Consider the following 17,330-nt stretch of genomic DNA (forward strand, 5'->3'; position numbering starts at 1 on the left):
TTCCGTGGTGTCGGGGAGTCCAGAACTAGAGGGCATAAGTTTAGGGTGAGAGGGGAAAGATATAAAAGAGACCTAAGGGGCAACGTTTTCATGCAGAGAATGGTACGTGTATGGAATGAGCTGCCAGAGGATGTGGTGGAGGCTGGTACAATTGCAACATTTAAGAGGCATTTGGATGGGTATATGAGTTGGAAGGGTTTGGACGGATAGGGGCCGAGTGCTGGCAGGTGGGACTAGATTGGGTTGGGATATCTGGTCGGCATGGACGGGTTGGACCGAAGAGTCTGTTTCCATGCTGTACATGTCAATGACTCTATATGAATGTTTATTAAATATCTATTACCTATTTGTGCATTATTTACTCCATTTTCAAATGTCTGTTCTCTGCAAAATTTGCAATTTATGTCCAAGTGGTGATCAAAAGACCAGTGGCCCTCAATATGATCCTTGAATGATAAAGAATGATCCACCATTACCCTTTGCTTTCTGTCTCAGTCTGTTTTTTGTCCACATTGCCACGCTCCCTTAACATTTGCAAACTCAGTCTGTTTTTTGTCCACATTGCCACGCTCCCTTTACATTTGCAAAGTGACACTACAGCATACAAGGGTTCTGAAGAAGGGTTGCTAGGCCTGAAATATTGACTCTGCTTTCCCTTCACAGATGCTGCCAGTCTTGCTAAGTTTCTGCAGCTATGTCTGTTTTTGTTTCAGATTTTCAGCATCTGCACTTCTCTTGTTTTTTTGTTTAGAATATTGGTTTGATAACTGGCGCAGACTCTGGGGGCTGAATGGCATTTTTCTGTGCGATAATATTCTATGACCTGCTAACACCAGCTATAATATCTTCCTCAAACATCTTTGTCAATAATATAATTCCTTTTAATATTAATGATTCTTTTAATAAAAATCTTCTCCAAACAATTTTATTTCTAGGCAAGGTTGTTTTTGGGGAACCCATTGCAGCTAGTCTTGGGACAGATGGAACTCATTATTGGGACAAGGACTGGCGCAAAGCTGCAGGATACGTTATGGGACCTCCGCTAAGACCTGATCCCACAACACCCGGATATCTCATGGACCTACTAGCCAAGTGAGAATTGTGAAATTACACATCATGGTTTAGTGGTCCTGAGTATTAATTTACATAATGAATGCAGGATGGTAAAATTATGATCGCTGCAATATCTGACTGACATTCTAACTTAGTAACACAGCCAGTCCTATCATGATTCCAGTGATCTTCTGACATGGAAAGTAATACAGGCAAATATTACAAAAATTCACAAAATTGTTATGGCATAGAAAGAGACTATATAACTATTCAGCTTGTGACAACCTCCTGCTTCTTCATAATCTTCACAGTATTATATTTAAAAAACTATCCAATGCATTCTTGGAAAGGTTGTTGAAAATATAATTCATTGAAAATTTGGACTGGGAATTGATTAGAACATAGAACATTACAGCACAGTACAGGCCCTTTGGTCCTCAATGTTGCACCGACCTATGAAACCAATCTAAAACCCATTTAAGCTACACTATTCCATTAGCATTATTTGTTTATCCAATGACCATTTAAATGCCCTTAATGTTGGCGAGTCCATTACTGTTGCAAGCAGGGCACTCCTCGCCCTTAATAATCTCTGAGTAAAGAACCTGACATCTATCACCCCTCAAATTAAAGCTTTGTCCCCTCATGCTAGCCACTACTGACTAAGGAAAAAGGCTCTGACTGTCCATCTAATCAAATCATCTGATCATCTTGTATGGCTCTGTTAAGTCACCTCTTAACCTTCTTCTCCCTCTAACAAAAACAGCCTCAAGTCCCTCAGCCTTTCCTCAAAAGACCTTCCCTCCTTACTGGACAACATTCTGGTAAAACTCCTCTGAACCCTTTCCAATGCTTCCATTTCCTTCCTATAATGCAGTGACCAGAACTGTACGCAATACTCCAAGTGCGGCCACACCAGAGATTTGTTCAGCTGCAACATAACCTCATGGCTCTGAAACCCAATCCCTCTACCAATAAAAGCTAACACACTGTATGCCTTCTTAAAAACCCTATCAACCTGGGTGGCAACTTTCAGGGATCTATGCACAGGGACACCGAGCTCTCTCTCCTCATCCACACTACCAAGAATCTTACCATTAGCCCAGTACTCTGTATTCCTGTTACTCCTTCCAAAGTGAATCACCTCATATTTTTCCACATTAAACTCCATTTGTCAGCTCTCAGTCCAGCTCTGTAGCTTACCTATGTACCTCTGTAACCTGCAACATCCTTCTGCACTGTCCACAACTCCATCGAGTTTTAGTGTCATCCGCAAGTTTACTAATCCATCCTTCTATGTCATCATCCAGGTCATTTATAGAAATGACAAACAGTAGTGGCTCCAAAACAGATCCTTGCAGTACTCCACTAGTAATTCCAGGATGAACATTTTCCATCAACCACCACCCTCTGTCTCCTTACAGTTTGTCAGTTTCTGAACCAAACCACTAAATCACCCTCAATCTCATGCCTCATGAGTATACAAACAGTACTTTGTTGATGTATGAAAGATCCAGGCCATCTTTCCTGTGCACTTACTGATGCATGAGCAGGACATTCAACCCCTTGAGTCTGCTTCATTCAATAAAATCTTGGCTCACCTGTTTCCGCCACATCCCTGCATACCCCAATAACATTTCACCTCTTGCTTCTCAGCAGTTTATCTACTTCAGCCTTAGAAAATATTCAAAACTCTACTTCTACTGTCTTTTGAGGAAGAGAGATCCAAAGACTCACAATCCTGTGGATAAAGAATTCTCCTCATCTATCTTAAATGGGCAAGCCCTTATTTTTATTATATATACATAAAAAGAAACATTCTTTTGACACTCATCCTGTCAAGACCCCTCCAAATTTTGTGTGTTTCAAATAAGTTGCCTCTTAGTCTTTTAAACTCCAACAGAAACAAGCTTAGCCTGTCCAAATTTTCTCCACGAGACAACCTCCTCCCTTTCATGCCCCAGCTGCAAGTTTCTGTTTTTCGTCTGGTAAATGTTTTTTTTTAGATTAGATTACAGTGTGGAAACAGGCCCTTCGGCCCAACAAGTCCACACTGACCCACCGAAGCGTAACCCACCCATACCCCTACATTTACCCCTTTTAATCTAACACTACAGGCAATTTAACATGGCCAATTCACCTAACCCGCACATCTTTGTGACTGTGGGAGGAAACCGGAGCACCCGAAGGAAACCCACGCAGACACGGGGAGAATGTGCAAACTCCACACAGTCAGTCGCCTGAGTCGGGAATTGAATCCGGGTCTCTGGCGCTGTGAGGCAGCAGTGCTAACCACTGTGCCACCGTGCCGCCCACTGTTCTCCAAATTGCTTTTGTATTTCATTCATCCTACTATAATCAATAACATTCTATTAGATTTCCTCATTTCTTTCTGCACCTGTATGTTAACCACATGTAATACATGCATGTGGACACCATCTCTTGAGCTCTGCAACCTCTCACCATTTAAATAGTAGCCAAAGTTGAGGTGTTCAGTAAAGCTGTACTTTGCTGTTAAACCTAGAGGAAGTACTGACATATTTTGCCAATCAGACATTTGAAATTCCTGGCTGAAATGCAGTTCCTCTTCGTGGATAGCTCCAACAATAACTTTGTCATTGTTAAACTTGATTTAGATGCACTGAATTTCCCAAGCTTCTACTCCATAATTACTCTTTTGCCTGTAAATAAAATAGGATCCAGTCTCAAGAAGGTTCCAGACAGGCAGGCCATTGGAAGTTGTTTTTGTCGGAGTGATACATGCTTTGAATTCTTATTCGCTGAAAATGTGTTGCTGGAAAAGCGCAGCAAGTCAGGCAGCATCCAAGGAACAGGAGAATCGACGTTTCGGGCATAAGCCCTTCTTCAGGAAGGGCTTATGCCCGAAACGTCGATTCTCCTGTTCCTTGGATGCTGCCTGACCTGCTGCACTTTTCCAGCAACACATTTTCAGCTCTGACCTCCAGCATCTGCAGACCTCACTTTCTCTCTTTGAATTCTTATTCCCAAGGACCAGTGCATATGGGTTTCGGAGAGGATCTGAAGCACAGTTTCCTGACTTTCCAAGATCTGGCCTGCTATCTACAGCTCTATGAGACGAGTTTATTTGCAACTAGAATTAAGCGCTGTGGTTTGTGTTCTTGACTTGGATCAGTTGAAAGTTAATGGGATAGCAAGTTAGGTTTCTGCCCAGTCACCCACCCATGGACATTATTTTTCTAATAATGACTATATCTGTCATCCAAAACCTCTCCCCTACCATTAAAGTCTTCCCAATTCTTCTGGGTTGTTCAAAGAATGGATCTGTTTTGTGGACTGTGATTCATTGTTAATCAGATGTCATCAGCAAAGCAATAGGATAGCAAACTCTACTGTGCAGGCCTGTTTGATTGTATTGTCACTTTGTTTCACTTTCTGTCTAGTGGTGACCTTACTTTGACAGGAACGGACAACTGTACATTTAATGGCTGCCAGAAAGCTTTTGGAAAAGATGATTTTACGAAGATCCCAAACGGGGTGAATGGTGTGGAGGACAGAATGTCCATCATTTGGGAGAAAGGAGTGGTAATTATCATTCAAATATTGTGAACCAAACAATTTGATGTATGGTTGTAGATTTTAGAAGCTTTGATCCACTAGGGGGAAGAAGCTATCAGGCCAGAGCACCAAGGCCAGGTCCCTTTGAGGCCAGGATTCAGGTCAACCATCTGGATTTGACATTTCATTAACGACTCTGTCAAATTGTGTACATATTCACACAAGGTGCATGTTGGATGAAGGAGGAAAGAATAAGCTGCCCACCTCTATTAAACACTAGAAGGTGACCCAAGTGTCCACAGCAGGCCATTTAAATCTGAATTTCATACTCAGTTTTTACATTGGAGAAAAATGTTCTGTTTGTGCATGTTATTTTGTAAGATAACTCTTAGATTTACCAATTTGACAATTTTCCGTCCCATTCTTGTCAAAGGAAGAAAATCCTCTGATTTATCAAACTATACTTCCAGTGAGTGCAGGACTAAAATCATCCTATACATGTAAACAATAGCAGGAGAAGCTAGTGGCTTCATGGAGCACAATGCAGGTTTACAAGAAGGATACCTGGACTGAAGTTATGGGAAGAAATTATACAAATTAGGTTGTTTTCTCAAGAATTTAGAATGTTAACGGGATAATCTAATCAAAACCAGGATATTAGCAAGAAAAGATAGGAAAGATAAATATAAACTATTTATGAAATATCTCCACAGAGACTGGTATCCCCTCACCAAGTCACCCTGTATTTACATGAGAAGAGTCTGTGAAACAAACCCAGCTCCCTTAGAGCCAGCTCTCAGAGTGAACAGCATGTCTGACGTTCCTGTTTATACCTATCAGCCAGGGCTTGCTAATTGGGCTGTTAATCTGGTCCATTCAGGGAACTCATTCTATGAGATTCACCTGGCTGACCTTGTTACAATCACTACAATTTCTACTGGTTAGAGAATCTTGATCTAGGGAGCATAGTCTAGACATACTGCTTGATTTCAAGTCTCTCTGGACATTAGAATTCATCTAAGAAAAGTGAACAATCAGTGAAATTCACAGCTGACCATGGAGAAGCATGTGTGAGAGAGTCCACAGCAGGGGAGCAAATTACATCTTTTTTAAAATGTAATTTCGCTGTTTATTTTGTAAAGCTGCAATAGGGAGTAGAGTGGGTTCTTTTTTGATTATATGTTTTATTGAGATCTGCCTCTTGATTAAACTTTAAAAATAGCAAACATAAGTATTAAGTTAGGCTGGAACAGTGTTTTTTAGAACAGTTAGGACGGTGTTATTTTCTGGGTCTGGAGATAGTTAAGGTGCAAAAGTGGCGTTTAGTAGTCAGATGGGGGAGATTAGGGAGAGTTTCCATGTTACTGATAATTATGTCTGCATGAAATTTATTTGTGAATTCTATCGGATTGCATGGATCAGCTTGAGCGGCATTTAGAGGTAGTGAGGAATTTACAGAAACTAGGGGTTGTGATAGATGGCAACTGTAGAAAGGGAGAAAAACCACAGATACAATCAGGTAGATAGGTTATCATCAGGAAAGGAAGGAGAGGGAAGCAGGTCATTGAAGGAGTCTCCTGTGGCTATCCCTATCTCAAACAAGTATGCAGTTTTGAAAAACATAGGGAGTGATTGACTCTCTGGGGAATGCAGCAAGGACAGCCAGGTTTCTGGTTTTGAGACTGACTCTAATGTAACAAGGGGTATGTCAGGTTTCAAATGATCAGTTGTGAAAGGGGAGTGTCTAGTCAGAGGCACAGCAGACATTTCTGCAGTTGACGGCAAGAAATCAGAATGATGTACTTCCTCCTTGATGCCAGGATCAAGGATATCTCAGAGAAGGTACAGGGTATTCTCAGAGGGGATGAGGACCAACAGGAAATCATTATACACATTGGAACTAAATGACTTATGAAGAGAAAGGAATGAGACTGAGTACAGAATATAGGAAGTTAGACAGGAATTTAAAAAGGAGGGCCTTGAGGGTACTAATGTCTGGATTACTCCTGATGCCACAAGCTAGTGGGGGTAGGAATAGGAGGATAGAACATATGAATGCATGGCTGAGGAGGTGGTGCAGGGGAGAAGGATTTGGATCATTGGAATCTCTTCTGGACTAGAAGTGACCAGTATAAGAAGGATGGATTGCATCTAAATTGGAAGGGAACTAATATACTGGCAGGGAGATTTGCTAGAGCTGCTCGGGAGGATTTAAACCGGGTGGGGGAACCCAGGGAGATAGTGATGAAAGAGATCAGTCTGTGACTGATACAGTTGGGAAAAGGAGCAAGTCAAACAGTCAGGGCAGACAGGAACAAAGCAGAGACGAGGTAGGACTGATAAGTTAATCTGCATTTATTTCAATGCAAGAGTCTGAACAGGTAAGGCAGATGAATTCAGGGCATGGTTGGGAACATGGGTCTGGGATATCATAGCAATTATAGAGACATGGCTCAGGGATGGACAGGACTGGCAGCTTAATGTTACAGGATGCAAATGCTACAGGAAGGATAGAAATGTGGCCAAGAGAGGAGGGGGAGTCGCAGATTTGATTTAGGATAGCATTACCGCTGTACTTGGGAGGATATTCCTGGGAATAAATCCAGGGAAGTTAGTTGGATAGGACGGGGAAATAAGAAAGGGATGATCGCCTCTTTGGGATTGTTCTATAGACCCCTCCCAACAGTCAGTGGGAAATTGAGAAACAAATTTGTAAGCTGATTTCAATTGTCTGTAAGAATAGTAGGGTGGTAATAAAAGAGTATTTTAACTTTCCAAACATTGACTGGGACTGCTATTGTATTAAAGGCTTGGATGGAGAGGAATTTGTTAAGTGTGTACAAGAAAAAATTCTGTTTCAGTATGCGGATGTACCTACTAGAGAAGCGCAAAACTTGACCTGTTGGTGGGAAATAAGGCAGAGCAGGTGACTGAAATGTCAGTGGGAGAGCACTTTGGGGTCAGCAACCATGAATCTATTAGTTTGAAATAGTGATGGAAAAGGATAGACTGGATCTAAAAGTTAAAATTGGAGGAAGGCCAATTTTGACAGTATTAGGCAAGAACTTTCAAAAATTGATTGGAGACCGGTGTGTGCAAACAAAGGGATGGCTGGAAAATAGGAAGCCTTCAAAAATAGAGATAAAAAGTGTCCGTGGACAGTATATTCCTGTTAGGGTGAAGGGCAAGGCTGGTAGGTGTAGGGAATGCTGGATGGGTAGAGAAATTAGATTAGATTCCCTACAGTGTGGAAACGGGCCCTTCAGCCCAACAAGTCCACACCGAGCCTCCAAAGAGTAACCCACCCAGTCCCATTTCCCTCTGACTAATGCACCTAACACTACGGGCAACTTAACATGGCCAATTCACCTGGCCTGCAGGAGGAAACCCACACATTTACAGGGAGAATATGCAAACTCCACACAGGCACCTGAGGCTGGAATCGAACCTGGGACCCTGGTGCTGTGAGAGTGCCGTGCTAACCACTGAGCCACTGGAGAAGAAAAATAAGGAAACATATGTCAGGTATAGACAGCAGAGATAAAGTAAATCCTTAATTTACTTTAAGAGAAGAGTATATAGAGAGTAGGAGTACACTTAGGAGGAAAATTAGGAGGGCAAAAAGGGGACATGAAGTAGCTTTGGCAAATCAGGTTAAGATGAATTCAGAGGGATTTTATAAATGCATTAAGGACAAAGGGGTAGCTAGGGAGAGAATATGGCCCCTTCAGGATCAACTAGGAGAAAGTGAGGACTGCAGATGCTGGAGATCAGAGCTGAAAAATGTGTTGCTGGAAAGGCGCAGCAGGTCAGGCAGCATCCGAGGAGCAAGAGAATTGACGTTTCGGCCATAAGTCCTTCTTCAGGAATGAGGAAGGTGTGCCAAGCAGGTAGGGAGGAGGGAGTTGGGGGAGGGGCGTTGGGAATGCGATAGGTGAAAGGAGGTTAAGGTGAGGGCGATAGACCGGCGAGGGGGTGGGAAGAAGATTGCGGGTCAAGAAGGTGGTGCTGAGTCTGAGGGTTGGGACTGAGATAAGGTGGGGGGAGGGGAAATGGGGAAGCTGGATAAATCTGCATTCATCCCTTAAGGTTGGAGGGTTCCTAGGTGGAAGATGAGGCACTCTTCCTCCAGGCGTCGTGTTGCCATGGTCTGGCAATGGAGGAGGCCAAGGAACTGCATGTCCTTGGCGGAGTGGGAGGGGAGTTAAAGTGTTCAGCCATGGTTCGGTTGGGTTGGTTGGTGCGGGTGTCCCAGAGGTGTTCTCTGAAACGTTCCGCAAGTAGGCGGCCTGTCTCCCCAATGTAAAGGAGGTCACATCGTGTGCAGCGGATGCAGTAAATGATGTGTGTGGAGGTGCAGGTGAATTTGTGACAGATAGGGAAGGATCCCTTGGGGCCTTGGATTTGGAGGTGGCGGAAATGATGAAGGATGATACAATGTATCTGGAGGTTGGTGGGGTGGTAGGTGAGGACCAGTGGGGTTCTGTCCTGGTGGCGATTGGAGGGGTGGGGTTCAAGGGTGGAGGAGCGGAAAGTGGAGGAGATGCGGTGGAGAGCATCGTCAACCACTTCTGAGGGGAAATTGTGGTCTTTGAAGAAGGAGGCCCTTGAAGATCACCCCTTCAAGATCAACAAGGCCATCTATGTGTGGAACCTCAGGAGATGGGATTTACTAAATAAGTATTTTGCATCAGTGTTTACTGGGGAGAGAGATTATGGAAGATATAGAACGTAGGCAAATAAATAGCGACATACTGAAAAATGTCTGTATTACAGAGGGGGAGGTCCTGAATGCTTAAATCACAAAGGTGGATAAATACCCAGGATCTGATCAGGTGTACCCTAGAACTCTGTAGGGAAGCAAGTGAAGTGATTGGTGAGCTGCTGAAATATTTGTATCATCGATAGTCATGGGTGAGGTACCGAAAGACTGGAGATTGGCTAATATAATGCCACTATTCAAAAAAGGTGGTAAGGAAAAGCCAAGGAACTATAGACCGGTGAGCCTGATGTTGATGGTGGTCAAGTCTTTGGAGGGAATCCTGAGGATCAGGATTTACTTGTATTTGGAAAGGCAAGGACTGATTAGGGATAGTCAGCATGGCTTTGTGTGGGGGAAATCATGTCTCACTAATTTGATTGAGTTTTTTGAAGAAGTAACAAAGAGGATTGCTGAAGACAGAGTGGTGGACATGATCTGTCTGGACTTCAGAAAGGCGTTTGACAAGGTTCCTCATGATAGACTAGGTTGATCACATGGAATACATGGAGAACTAACCATTTAGATACAGAACTGGCTCGAAGGTAGAATACAGAGGGTGGTGGTGAAGGATTGCTTTTCAGACTGGAAACCTGTGACCAGCAGTGTGCCACAAGGATTGGTGTTGGGTCCACTACATTTCAGAATTTACATAAATAATTTGGATGTGAACATAGGAGGTATGTTTAGAACGTTTGCAGATGACACCAAAATTGGAGCTGTAGGACAGCAAAGAAGACTACCTCAGAGTACAACAGGATCTTGATCAGATGGACCAATGGGCCAAGGAGTGGCAGATGGAATTTAATTTAGATAAATGTGAGGTGCTGCATTTTAGAAAGGCAAATCAGGGCAGGACTTATACACTTAATGGTAAGGTTCTAGGAAGTGTGGCTGAACAAAGAGACCTTGGAATGCAAGTTCATAGTTCCTTGAAACTGGAATCGCAAGTAGATAGGATAGTGAAGAAGACGTTTGGTCAGTGCATAGTGCATTGGAGCTGTGAGGTCCTGTTGAGGCTATACAAGACATTGGTTAGGCCACTTTTGGAGTACTGTGTGCAATTCTGGTCTCCCTGCTCTAGGAAGGATGTTGCAAAACTTGAAAGGGTTCAGAAAAAAATGTAAGGATGTTGCTCGGGTTCGAGGGTTTGAGCTAAAGGGAGAGGCTGAATAGGCTGGGGGTATTTTCCCTGTAGCGTCAGAGGTGACCTTATAGAGGTTTATAAAATCATGAGGGGTGTGGATAAGGTAAATAGACAAGGTCTTTCCCCCCCGGGTGGGGGATGGAAAAACTAGAGGACATAGATTTAAAGTGAGAGGGGAAAGATTTAATAGGGACCTAAGTGGCAACTTTTTCATGCAGAGGGTGGTACATGTATGGAATGCGCTGCCAGAGGAAGTGATGGAGGCTGGTACAATTACAACATTTAAAAGGCATATGCTTAAGTATATGGAATAGGAAGGGTTTAGAGGGATATCGGCCAAATGGGACTAGATAACTACCATATATGGTTGGCATGAATGAGTTAGATAGAAGGATGTGTTTCCATGCTCTACATCTCTATGACTCTATTGGGGCCAGACTGTTCAGGGATGATGTTAGGAAGTACTTCTATATGTACAAATTGGTAGATGTTTGAAATTGGCATCCACAGACAGCAGTGAATGCTAGATCAATTGTTAATTTTAAATCTGGGATTGACTATTTTTTTGTTAAGCAGAGGCATTAAGGAATATGGGCCAAAGGAGGTTTTGGGGAGTTAGGCCACAAATTGACCATGATCTCATCAAGTGGCAGAACAAGCTCAAGTGGCTGCATGCTCTTCTCCTATTCCTATGGGGAGAACAGAGCTAAGTTGAGTTTGTCTGTGGCCAGAGCATTCAACAAGGTACCTCACTAAAAGTCGTAAGACCTTGCGGCAGCACAGTAGCTCAGTGGTTAGCATTGTTGCCTCACAACACTAGGGACCTGGGTTTGATTCCTTCGTCGGGCGACTGTGTGGAGTTTGCATGTTCCCCCTGGGTCTGTGTGGGTTTCCTGTGGGTGCTGTTGTTTTCTCCCACAATCCTAAGACTGCAGGTTAGGTGAATTGGCCATGCGAAATTGCCCATAGTGTTCAGGAAAGTATGGTAGGTAAGGCGGATGAACTTAGGGTTTGAATTAGTACCTGGGAGCATGATGTTATTGCTATTACTGAGACTTGGTTGAGGGAAAGGAATGACATTGATACTTCAGGCAGGATAGAGTGGGAGATAAAAGAGGTGGAGGAGTTGCATTACTAGTCAAAGAAAATATCATAGCTATGCTGAAGGAGGGCACTATGGAGGACTCTAGCAGTGAGGCAATATGGGCAGAGCTCAGAAGTAGAAAGGGTGTGGTAACAATGTTGGGACTATACTGCAGTCCTCCCAACAGTGAATGTGAGATAGAGGTACAAACCTATAAACAAATCATGGAAAGAAGAAGGAGCAACAGGTGGTGGTGATAGGAGAGTTTAAATTTCCCAACATTGACTGATTTAATTAGTGTTAGAAGTGATGGAGCAGAATTTGTAAGGAGCATCCAGGAGGGCTTTCTAGAACAGTATGTAAATAGTCCAACTTGGGAAGGGGCCACACTGGATCTGGTGTTGGGAAATGAACCCGGCCAGGTGGTTGATGTTTCAGTAGGGGATTACTTTGGGAATAGTGATCACAATCCCGTAAGTTTTAGAATACTCATGGACAAAGTCAAGAGTGGTCCAAAAGGAAGAGTGCTAAATTGGGGAAAGGCCAAGTATACCAAAATTGGGCAGGAGCTGGGAAATGTAGATTGGGAGCAGCTGTTTGAAGGTAAATCCACATTTGATATGTGGGAGGCTTTTAAAGAGAGGTTGATTAGAATTCAGAAGAGGTAGGTTCCTGTGAAAATGAGGGATTGAATTTGCAATGTTAGGGAACCATGAATGTCAGGTGAAATTGTGAGACTAGCTAAGAGGAAAAAGGATGCATACAAAAGGTCTAGGCGAAGGAAGACAGACAAAGCTTTGGAAGAATATTGGGAATTGTGACCAATCTGAAACAAGAAATTAAGAGGGGTCATGAGATATCTTTAGCAAACAGGGAAATCCCAAAGCTTTTTTTTCATATATAAGGAGCAAGAGGGTAACGAGAGAAAGGGTTGGCCCACTCAAGGAAAAAGGAGGAAAGTTATGCGTAGAGTCAGAGAAAATGGGTGAGATTCTTAACAAGTAATTTGCATCGGTATCCACCGAGGAGAGGGACATGATGGATGTTGAGGTTAAGGATAGACTTTTGAGTACTCTGGGTCAAGTTGGCATAAGGAGGGAGGAAATCTTAGGTATTCTAAAAGGCATTAAGTTAGACAAGTCCCCAGGTGCAGATGGGATCTACCCCAGATTGTGAGGGAAGTGAAAGAAGAAATAGCTGGGGCTTTAACAGATATCTTTGCAGCATCCTTGAACACTGGTGAGGTCCCAGAGGACTGGAGAATTGCTAATGTTGTCCCCTTGTTTAAGAAGGTAGCAGGGAAACTCCAGGTAATTATAGACCGGTAAGCCTGATGTCATTGGTAGGTAAGCTGCTGGAGAAGATACTGACGGATAGGAACTATTCCCATTTGGAAGAAAATGGAGTTATCAGTATGGGCAGTATGGTTTTGTGCAGGCAAGGTCATGTCTTACAAACCTAATAGAATTCTTTGAAGAGGTGACAAAGTTGCTTGATGTGGAAAGGGCTGTAGATGTCATATCAGTGGATTTTAGTAAGGCGTTGATAAGATGCCCCATGGTAGGCTGATGGAGAAGGTGAAGTCGTATAGGGTCCAGGGTGTTCTAGCTAGATGGATAGAGAACTGGCTGTGCAGCAGGAGACAGAGAGTAGTAGTGGAAGAGATTTCTCAAAATGGAGACCTCTGATCAGTGATGTTCCACTGATGATCCGTGCGAGACCACTGTTGTTTGTGATATATATAAATGATTTGGAGGAAGATATCGGTTGCCTGATTAGCAAGTTTGCAGATGACACTAAGATTGATGGAGTAGCAGATAGTAAAGGGGACTGTCAGAGAATACAGCAGAAAATAGATAGATTGGAGAGATGGGCAGAGAAATGGCAGATGGAGTTCAATCCAGGCAAATGCGAAGTGACTCATTTTGGAAGATCCAGTTCAAGAGCGAACTAACAGTAAATGGAAAAGTCCTGGGGAAAATTGACATACAGAGAAATCTGGGTGTTCAGGTCCATTGTTTCCTGAAGGTGGCCACACAGGTCAGTAAAGTGGTCAAGAAGGGATATGACATGCTTTCCTTCATTGGACAGGGTATTGAGTACAAGAGTTGGTAGGTCATTTTACAGTTGTACAGGACTTTGATTCGGCCACATTTGGACTACTGCATACAGATCTGGTCGCCACATTATCAAAAAGCTATGGATGCTTTGAAAAGGGTGCAGAGGAGGTTCACCAGAATGCTGTCTGGTATGGAAGGTGCCAACTATGAAGAGAGGTTGAGTAGATTAGGAATATTTTCATTAGAAAGATGGAAGTTGAGGGGGGACCTGATTGAGGTCTACAAAATCATGAGAGGTATAGACAGGGTGGATAGCAAGAAGCTTTTTCCAAGAGTGCGGAATTCAGTTAACGAGGGGTCATGAGTTCAAAGTGATAGGGGAAAGATTTAGGGGAGATATGCTTGGAAAGCTCTTTACGCAGGTGGGGGGGGGGACCTAAAATGCGTTGCCAGCGGAGGTGGTAGAGGCAGAAACAATAGCGTCATTTAAGATGTAATCAGACAGACACATGAATGTGCAGGGAGCAAAGGGATACAGATCTTTAGGAAATGGCAGCACGTTTAAATAGAAGATCTGGATTGGTGCAGGATTGGAGGGCCGAAGGGCCTGTTCCTGTGCTGTAATCTTCTATGTTCTAGGTTAGGTGCATTAGTCAGGGGTAAATGTAGAGTAGAAGGGAAATGGTTCTGAGTGGGTTACTCTTCAGAGGGTCAGTGTGGACTTTGTTGGGCTGAAGGGCCTGTTTCCACACTGGGGATTCTATGAAGCTAAGAACCCATGTTGTTGGGGGTATATTGACACACATAGACAATTGGCAAATGAGTCGGAAACAGAGAGGGTATAAATGGTTGGTCACCAGGTTGGTTCCACAGGTATCAATTCCATAACTGTTTCCAATACATATTTATGATTTGGAAGGAAATTAATATAGACAAATTTGCAGACAATACAAAAATTGATGGCAAGGCAGTTTACAAACAGTTTACAGAGATATTGATAGGTTAACTAAGTGACCAAAAAGTTGGTAAATGGGGTGTCATGTGGGAAAATGTGATGTTGTTAATTTTGGAAGGAAGAACAAAATAATAGAGTATAATTTAAATGGAGAAACGTTGCAATACAAAGAGATTTGGGTGTACTTATACGTTGAACACAAAAAGCCAGCAGATGCAGCAGATAATCAGGAAAGCTAATGGAATGCTGGCCCTTATTTCAAGGGGTTGGAGTACAAGAATAGGGATCTTACTGCATCTGTGGTGAGACCACATCTGGAGTACTGGAAGTAGTTTTAATCCTCTTATTTAAAGGAAAGATATCATTTAATTGGAGACAGTTTGGGGATGTTCAGTAGGATAAAACATGATATGGAAGGATTGTCTTATGAGCAAAGACTAAACATGTTGGGACTCTCCTTACTGCAGATTGAGAGGTGATCTTATTGAAACACACATGATTTACCCTGTCAAGCCACTTAAGAATCCTAAGAGGATGTTACCCCTCATGGGAGACTGTAGGACCAAAGGGCATAGTCTCAGAATAAAGGGCACCAATTTAAGACTGAGGGGAGGAGGAGTTTCTTCTCTGATGGTTTTGAGTCTTTTGAACTCCTTGTCACAGGGAGCTATAAGGGCAGAACCCTGAAGCAAATTTAATGCTGAGACAGACAGATAGACAGACAGACAGATAGATAGATTCTTATCAGTAGGGGAATCAAGGGTTACGCAGAAAATCAATGAAAGTGGATGTGAGAAATGTCAGATCAGCAATGATCCTATTGAATAGTGGAGTGTGCTGGAGAGGTCAAATGATCTTACAAAAATAATTGCCATCTTTCACACAACAGTTAAATAGCCATCAACACACTGACAGAAATGAGTTTCAAATGAAGTATTTGATATTCTTTAAAATAATTGTATTTGTTTGAAAATCAATATTCAGTCATATCATTACCATTGCATTGATTCAGTGACTTCAGCAGTATCTTTGATGACAGCAGCAGTAAAAAGTAGGATTTTTGAGACTCTGTGCAAATTTGCATTTGATTGCAAAACCAGATTTTAGAAGCTGTTCCCAGATAAAGTTAAAAACCACACATCAGCAGGTTATAGTCCAACAGGTTTAATTGGAAGCACACCAGCTTTCGGAGGGTCCCTCCTTCATCAGGTGATAGTGGAGGGCTCAATCCTAACACACAGAATTTATAGCAAAAATTTACAGTGTGATGTAACTGAAATTATACATTGAAAAATTGATTGTTAAGCCTTTATTGATTGTTAGAATACCGTGATAGTTTCACTTCTTTCATGTGTAAATCACAAAATCTTTTTTTAAAATGTTGCATTCTTGGGTTAGCTGTTAACAATGGTGATAGCTAGACAATATGTTGAAGGTGTTGGCCCCCTGTGTTCCCTGTCTATGACATGATGTTTAGACTGATTCTAATCTAAAAAGTGAGATAATGGAGTTCTCCATGAATGCATGCAGTTTTTGAGCAAAGTACAATGTAACCCTGCAAGTACAAATTCACCCCACAAAATATATGTGTGCATGTGGGTCTTTGTGTGTGTGTGTGTGTGTTGTGTGTGTGTCTGTCTGTCTGGGTTGGGGGTTGTGAGTGTGAGAAAGTGTGTGTGTATAGTGTGTGCAGAGTGTCTTAAGTCTGTGAGGTGGTGCTTGTGTGGGAGTGTGGGTGTGTGTGTGTAGTGCAATGGTGGTCACCTGTAATGTGACATGAACCCAAGGTCCCTGTTGAGGCCCTCCCTATGGGTACCGAACTTAGCTATCAGCCTCTGTTTGGCCACTTTTCTCTGCTGCCTATCCCGAAGTCCACCTTGGAGGATGGCCACCCAAAGGTCCGAGGTCGAATGTCCTGGACCACTGAAGTGTTCCCCAACTAGAAGGGAACACTCTTGTCTGTTGATTGTTGTGCGTTGCCCATTAATCCGTTGTCGTAGCCTGGGCTTGACATGTATGCTCAAACCGTCAGGAAATATATAAATGCCAGATTCATCAGCCGTACCCACAAGATAGAGCAAAACATCACCCATCCAGGCTCTCAAAGCCAATCACAACATTGTCATCAAACCAGCAGATAAAGGAGGAGCTTTTGTCATTCAAAATAGAACAGATTATTGCAAGGAAGTGTACCAACAACTGAATAACCAGGAACACTACAGGCAACTACCAGCTGATCTGACCAAAGAACACACCCATTAATTAAACACACTGATCAGAACTTTGGATCCAGTCCTTCAGAGTTCCCTATGCACCCTCATCCCACGTACTTCTCGTGTTCTTCTACTGCCTTCCAAAGGTACACAAAGCCAACACACCAGGACATCCCATCGTGTCGGGCAATGGGACCCTGTGTAAGAATCTCTCCGGCTATGTGGAAGGTATCTTGAAACGTATCTTGAAACAGGGAAATCTCCAGCTTCTGTCGCGACACTACGGACTTTTTACAGAAACTCAGCACCCACGGAGCAGTTGAACCAGGAACATTCCTCATCACAATGGACGTTTCCGCACTCTACACCAGCATCCCCCACAATGACAGCATCACAGCAACAGCCTCAGTACTCAACACCAGTAACTGCCAGTCTCCAAACACCATCCTACAACTTATCCGCTTTATCCTTGATCACAACGTCTTCACCTTTGACAACTAGTTCTTCATCCAGACACACGGA

At 42.9% G+C, this 17,330-nt stretch overlaps 1 protein-coding gene across 5 annotated transcripts in view; it reads left to right on the top strand.

Annotated features, from left to right (window-relative positions):
• dpys (dihydropyrimidinase) overlaps nt 1–17,330 on the top strand; it is a 72,527-nt gene that overhangs the window by 36,351 nt on the left and 18,846 nt on the right. For all 5 annotated transcript variants that reach the window (XM_043688418.1, XM_043688419.1, XM_043688415.1 and 2 more), the window contains 2 exons: nt 936–1,092; nt 4,476–4,617. In XM_043688418.1, coding sequence (XP_043544353.1) covers nt 936–1,092; nt 4,476–4,617 — 299 coding nt within the window. The remainder of the gene's footprint in view (nt 1–935; nt 1,093–4,475; nt 4,618–17,330) is intronic.

Source organism: Chiloscyllium plagiosum, chromosome 4, assembly GCF_004010195.1.
Source record: "Chiloscyllium plagiosum isolate BGI_BamShark_2017 chromosome 4, ASM401019v2, whole genome shotgun sequence".
Taxonomy (NCBI): Eukaryota; Metazoa; Chordata; class Chondrichthyes; order Orectolobiformes; family Hemiscylliidae; genus Chiloscyllium; species Chiloscyllium plagiosum.